The sequence below is a fragment of the Manacus vitellinus genome, unplaced genomic scaffold (genome assembly GCF_001715985.3).
Source record: "Manacus vitellinus isolate BGI_N305 unplaced genomic scaffold, ASM171598v3 scaffold_47_pilon, whole genome shotgun sequence".
Lineage (NCBI taxonomy): Eukaryota > Metazoa > Chordata > Aves > Passeriformes > Pipridae > Manacus > Manacus vitellinus.
Window position 1 is genome coordinate 234,695 of NW_021940585.1, and position 6,095 is coordinate 240,789.

At 50.7% G+C, this 6,095-nt stretch overlaps 1 protein-coding gene across 1 annotated transcript; it reads right to left on the reverse strand.

Moving 5' to 3' along the window:
- Positions 1-2,629: 2,629 nt before the first annotated feature.
- Positions 2,630-4,450, reverse strand: KCNA10 (potassium voltage-gated channel subfamily A member 10). Its single transcript, XM_008929702.3, has one exon. The coding sequence runs from the start codon at positions 4,375-4,377 to the stop codon at positions 2,827-2,829; it is 1,551 nt and encodes a 516-aa protein (XP_008927950.2). The 5' UTR covers positions 4,378-4,450; the 3' UTR covers positions 2,630-2,826.
- Between the last annotated feature and the right edge of the window lie 1,645 nt (positions 4,451-6,095).

Sequence of the window (6,095 nt, forward strand, 5' to 3'; positions counted from 1 at the left end):
AAAATTTCCAGAGGGAATTCAGCCTGTGTGAGGGAGGACATGAAGGATTGGTTCCTTAGGGCTTGAGTCCAGAGCAGGACTGTTACTGAGAGCTTTTTATGGATTTCACTGAGCTCTGAGCTTTGGGCTTGTATTTGGGAAGGCACCAAGCTGCAAACTGTGCAGGTAAATGGGGTTTCTGGCAGGTTTTTATCAAGCACCAGCTGAGTGTTGACACTTTGAATTCACAGCCTGGTTTTCCTCCCCTTTAGGATAAATAGGAAGTAAGTTAATGAGTCTGGAGGGGTTTAATGGCTCTGACCCCATCCTTGTGATATAAATCAGGGATTCCCTTTGGACCTGGCTTCCCACAGTGGATGGTGGGAGCCAAACTGCTGGGGAAACCTCTGAAGAGCTCACGGGTCTGGAGAGTTATAATTATCTGTTTTCCAGAGAAGCTGTGGCTGTTCCATCCCTGGAAGTGTCCAAGGCCAGGTTGGACAGGGCTTGGAGCAACCTGGGCTAGTGGAAGGTGTCCCTGCCCATGGCAGGGGGTGGAATGAGATGAGCTTTAAGGCCCTTGCAACCCAAACCCTTCTGGGATTTTATAATGTCCTGTACTTCAACCCTCCCACACACAATCCCCAGCTGAGGACCAGTTGGAATTCCCAGCTGGGAGCAGCACAAAGCCAAGAACAAAAAGCTGAGTCCAAATAAACAATGTTTCCTGCATGCCAGACTTTGAAGCATTTATTCCTTTATTTGAAGATAAAGTTTACAAGTGAATAAGAATCAGGTTGTTCATCCTTTCATCTGTCCCTCCCTCCATCCATCCATCACTCCATCCATTCCTCCATCCACCCATCCATCCATCCCAGCACCATTATGGTCCATGTTTGCTGAGGGAGCAGAAGGAGAGAGGAGCTTATGGCCAAATATTTCCCAGCCAGCCCAAACCTTTTCATCAGTTTCCTGTGGTGATTTCCCAAGGAGTAAACAGCAAAAGTGCTTCAGATTTGAGGGGCTGGGAGAAAAATTGGGGAGGGGACCACGAAAAATGTAAAAGAATGTAAAAAGTTTTAAGTTTTCCGGGGGAAAAGGAAAGAGAAGCTGTTATGAAATGAAAATAAGGACGTGGAAGAGCTGCTGGAGAGAATCGAGTGATGAATGGGGAGGAGCTGGGGATGTTCCCAGCTGTTCCCAGCTGTGCCTTCTCCAGCTGTTCCCAGCTGTGCCTCCTCCAATCGTCCCCACAGATGAGCAGAACTTGAACAGAGTGGGAAGGAAATTAAATAGCTCTCACAGCTTCTCCTGCCTGAGATGATAGTAGGGGGTTTGCAAGGGATGGAGTAAAGAAAAGGATGGTGGAGGGATGGGGAGAAAAACAGGGAGAGCAGATGAAAAGATTTGTCCCAGATGAAAGAGGGTTTGTACTTGTCGTGTCTCAGATCCATCCCCTGGGATGCAAAACACCTTCTTGCAGAAAGACAGTGCACAAAAAAAATATAAAAAAATGCCCCAAACCAAACCAACCACCCCCACCAATCAGAGCCGTGGGATTTCTGCCACGGGGAAAATCCCAACAAGCCCAAACTCGCATTTCCCATCACGCCAGGAATAGTCAGACCTAATCCCTGTTTCACCACTGCTTCCTGAATGAAGTTGCAAACCAGGGATGGTGGAACCTTCGGGAGATAAGACATCAAAGGTAGCAGGTGTGGGATAACAGCAGATGGGAGACACTGCACGAGAAACTGTGATTTGATGGAGGCAGAGACATCCAAAGGAACATCTGAGTGAGACACTGAAGTGGCAACAAAATGTCTTTGTCAGAAGAAAACCTGCTGGCACTGGAGAGGAAGGCAAAATGAGCTGCTGCTGGCTTCTCCCATCAAAGTGCCACTGGAAATTTGCATGTTTTAGCAAATCAGAAGTGCCTTTTTACAACAGGGAAACGTCAGGCTTCGTTTTTTCTCTGTGGATTTTCTCTGTGCCACATTTGCAGCAACAGAAGTGGCAATAAAAACCACAAGGTCACTGTGGCTTGTCCCCAAACGTGTTTGCATATCAGATAACCCCCAAACTGAGCATTTGTTGCAGGAGAAATCCCATTCTGTTGCAGGAGAAATCCCATTCCCTCTCTCAGAGCTCAGTTTCCCATCACAAACCCCGGTGCCCTGGATGTTCCTCGTGGCTGTGCCACCATCCCTGGTCACTATCCCTGTCCTTCTAATCCCCTCACCTGCTGGCTTGGGTCCATCCATCACTGCTGTGCCAGCAAAATTAATTAGTCAGGCAGACCAGGGAACTCATCCAGCTAAAAATATCCCTTCTAATTTCTTTTTGCCAGCTTATTTTCCAGGCAGAGCAGTCCAGGTCTGGGAATTGGTCAGATCCCCAGATCCGAAGTGGTAGGTGGGGAGGAATTATTTCAATGGATTAAAGAAACAGGGAGCTGGACCCACCTTCATCCCTGGCCAGTTGGGTGCCACCAAGCAAAGCATTTTATGTCATTTTGCCCTTTTTCATCTCCAGTAAATGGGGGAAATCTCTGAATGTGGGGAATTCCACTCTGATGCCACGGACAGAGGACAGATATGTCAAAGCAGATGAGCATCAAATAAAAAACACCAGACTGATGGGCAGGGCAGAGAGATAAGAAAGATGGTATTTATTTGAACAGCCACAGGAAATCAGAGATTGAAAAATGTCTAGAAAAAAAAAAAAAAAGCAGCAGCACATTTGGTTTAAAAAAAAAAAATAAATTAAATCAGAGCATGCAGATATTTGATACCTTCTCCAGCCAATCCCACCTGACAGTGCCCAGTCCCATCACGGCCTCAAGGGTCATTTTTTGGCCTTGTCTCGAGGGTAACCCCCATTGGTCTTATTGAGGGACTCCATGCTGCCGTTGCCCGTTGCCACGCTGGCCAGGAGCCGCTCCACCTCCCCGGGCAGGATCTGCTTCTCCTCGTTCTCCGTCTCCCTGTGGTAGAAATAGTTGAAGTTGGAGACGATGACGGGGACGGGCAGCGCGATGGTCAGAACCCCCGCGATGGCGCACAGGGTGCCCACGATCTTCCCCCCCAGCGTGGTGGGACACATGTCTCCGTAGCCCACCGTGGTCATGGTCACCACGGCCCACCAGAACCCGTCGGGGATGCTGGAGAAGTGCGACTGGGGCTCGTCGACCTCCGCGAAGTAAACGGCGCTGGAGAAGAGGATGACGCCGATGAAGAGGAAGAAGATGAGCAGGCCCAGCTCCCGCATGCTGGCCTTGAGGGTCTGCCCCAGGATCTGCAGCCCCTTGGAGTGCCGGGAGAGCTTGAAGATGCGGAAGACCCGGACGAGGCGGATGATCCGCAGGATGGCCAAGGACATGTTCTGCTGCCCGTTGAGCTCGCTCTGCTGGATCAGCTCGGTGGTGAGCGTCACGAAGTAGGGGATGATGGACACGATGTCGATGATGTTCATGATGTTTCTGAAGAACTCAGTCTTGCTGGGGCACACGATGAAGCGGACAAAGAGCTCGAAGGAGAACCAGACAATGCAGGCGGTCTCTATGACGAAGAAAGGGTCCGTGAAGGTGCTGTGGGCCAGCAAGGTGTCTGTCGCATTCCTAGAAAGCTCCTGGGCAGACTTGAACTCCCTTTCCTCTCGGAACTCCGGCAAGGTCTCCATGCAGAAGATGATGATGGAGATGACAATGACCAGGACGGAGACCAAAGCTACGCCCCGGGCCGCACTGGAGCTTTCAGGGTACTCAAAGAGCAGCCAGAATTGCCTGTGAAAGTCATTGGTTGGTAAAAGGGTCTCAGGATCCTTGATGAACCCTTCATCCTCCCTGAACTGGTCCATGGCTTCATCGCCCAGCTCATAGAAGGTGATTTCATCGGCAAAGACGTCGATGGGGACGTTGGCCGGGCGCCGTATTTTCCCACCAGACTGGTAATAGTACAGGATCCCATCAAAACTGGGCCTGTTCCTGTCAAAGAAATACTCATTCCTCATGGAGTCGAAGTAGCGCATCCTCTTTTCCGGGTCCCCGAGCAAGGTCTCAGGGAACTGGTCGAGGGTCTTGAGCCGCGTCTCAAACCTCAGCCCGGCGATGTTGATGATGACTCGTTGGTCCCCCTCATCCATGCCCACCCTCTCCCCCACCAGGTGGTCGCTGAACTCGGCAGAGAACCTGGAGAAGATGGTCTCATTGTTGGCGTTCTCGCTGTTGATGAGGATCCTCAGGTTGGAGAGCAGGTTGGCGCAGCTGGGGTGGCCCTTCCGCGACTGCCCGGCGGGGCTGAGGTCGTTTGAATAACAGGGATCCTCCACGATCTGATCAGCGTTGTCAAAACTGACTAGTGCCACCTCCATCTCCTTCCAACTGGACACGTCCATCATACACTAATCAGATTAGCAGCATAAATCCCCGGATCCGACGCCGGCAGCTCGAGTCTTTCCCACGCTATGAGAGTCTGCAAGGGAAGGCAGAGGGAGACCATGCTGAACTGGGCTAAGCACACAGGTCACTTGGAGAGCATCTTTCGGGCCGTGGGGTGGGGAATTTCCCAGACTGGCTCTGCCAGGTGCTCGGGAACAGTCACAGTGTCCCCAGAATATTCCCGGGCATCTCCCCAGCACGGCACTGACATTGCTCTGAACTCGGAGCAAAGTCAAAGAGGAGCCCAGGGACCAAGTTATGGAGCTGGGAAATTACCTGTCCTGCCTCGGGGAGAGAAATCAGGTATTAACATGGAACAGTTCTGGGGAGATTTGCCCCAAAATGAACTTTCCAAGTAAACTCAACATCCTGATTTATTTCCCTCCAAATACGTTCTCTGGACAGGAGACACGACAGAGGGGCACGTGGAGCTGCTCTGTGTGACCACGGATCACCAAGGGCACAGTGGCTTCCTTACCCAGGGAACTTCAGCAGAAGGGAGTGAAAAACCCCAGGTGCCCTGGACAGCCAGGAATAGCAACACAATTTAGGCCACGGAGCAGCAGCGACGCTGGGGCCGGTCCTGTGACGAGGATGGGCCCCAGTGCAGGGTTTGCTCAGTCCATCCCAGTGCTGAGATGATACCCGTGGAGACCGAGCTGCTCCCGGTGCCTCAGCATCCCAATTTCACTGAACTAATTCAGGGCTGTGAAGTTTTTTCCTCCCCAGAAGCAGATTTGTGCATCCTTGCTGACACACAGCCAGGAAAGGGGGGTAGGACAAGCCAAAAACCCAAATCTGTTGCAGAAATAGACTTTAACATCCTGTCTTGTACAAATCCTCCCTCTTCTCCTCTCAGCTTTACAGCCCTGGCAGCAAAACTTCCTACAGGAACCAGCATCCACATCCCAGACAAGGGTTTAACCTCACTCTTTCCTCGGCAGAGATTCTGGATTTGGGGACAAATCCCAAAATTTATGATAAGCTGTTTACAGACCATGTTCCTTTGCTTAAACCAAAGCCACAGAGCACGGCTGTTCTTAGGAATCCATCCCTGTGGAACTACTTTGGGCTGGTTTTGTGCCAGTTTTCCCACTTGGAGACATGGAGAAAAGAGTGTTTGGGGCAGGGGGGCAGAACTGATGCCTGGAGGAAGCAGCAGACACGTGATTTTGCCCCTCAAAGTGATGTGCTACAAATCTGAGGAGCCCCAACAGCTCCAAACCTGAGCCCTCCAGCCCCAGTTCTGTCCAGCTTGGAGCTGCTCCAACCCAAGGACTCTTCATGAGGTTGGATTCTTCCCAGGGTTAACTATTTGGTGACTCTGTGAAAGGTGGTGCTGGAGGGACAAAATGTAACATCAGAGCAACAGCCCAGAGCTGTGGATAACCCTGATTTCAGGAGCATCAGGAGGCAGACTAAGGGATACCACAACAAGCCTGGCCCAAATAACGCTCTTTTGGATCTTTTGAGGGAAAACTAAGTATAAAAGAAAAAAGAAACAGCAGCACAAATCATTCCCTCCTTGCATCCTTATTTTTTTTCTTAATATAAATCCCCCCAGATGATTTTAAATCCGAAAAAAAAGTAAAGAAAACAAGTTTGAATCAGACTTTAGTGTTCAGTGGATGTGGGAGTTGACCTGACCCATCACACCTCCAGCCTGAGGGGAGAGCCC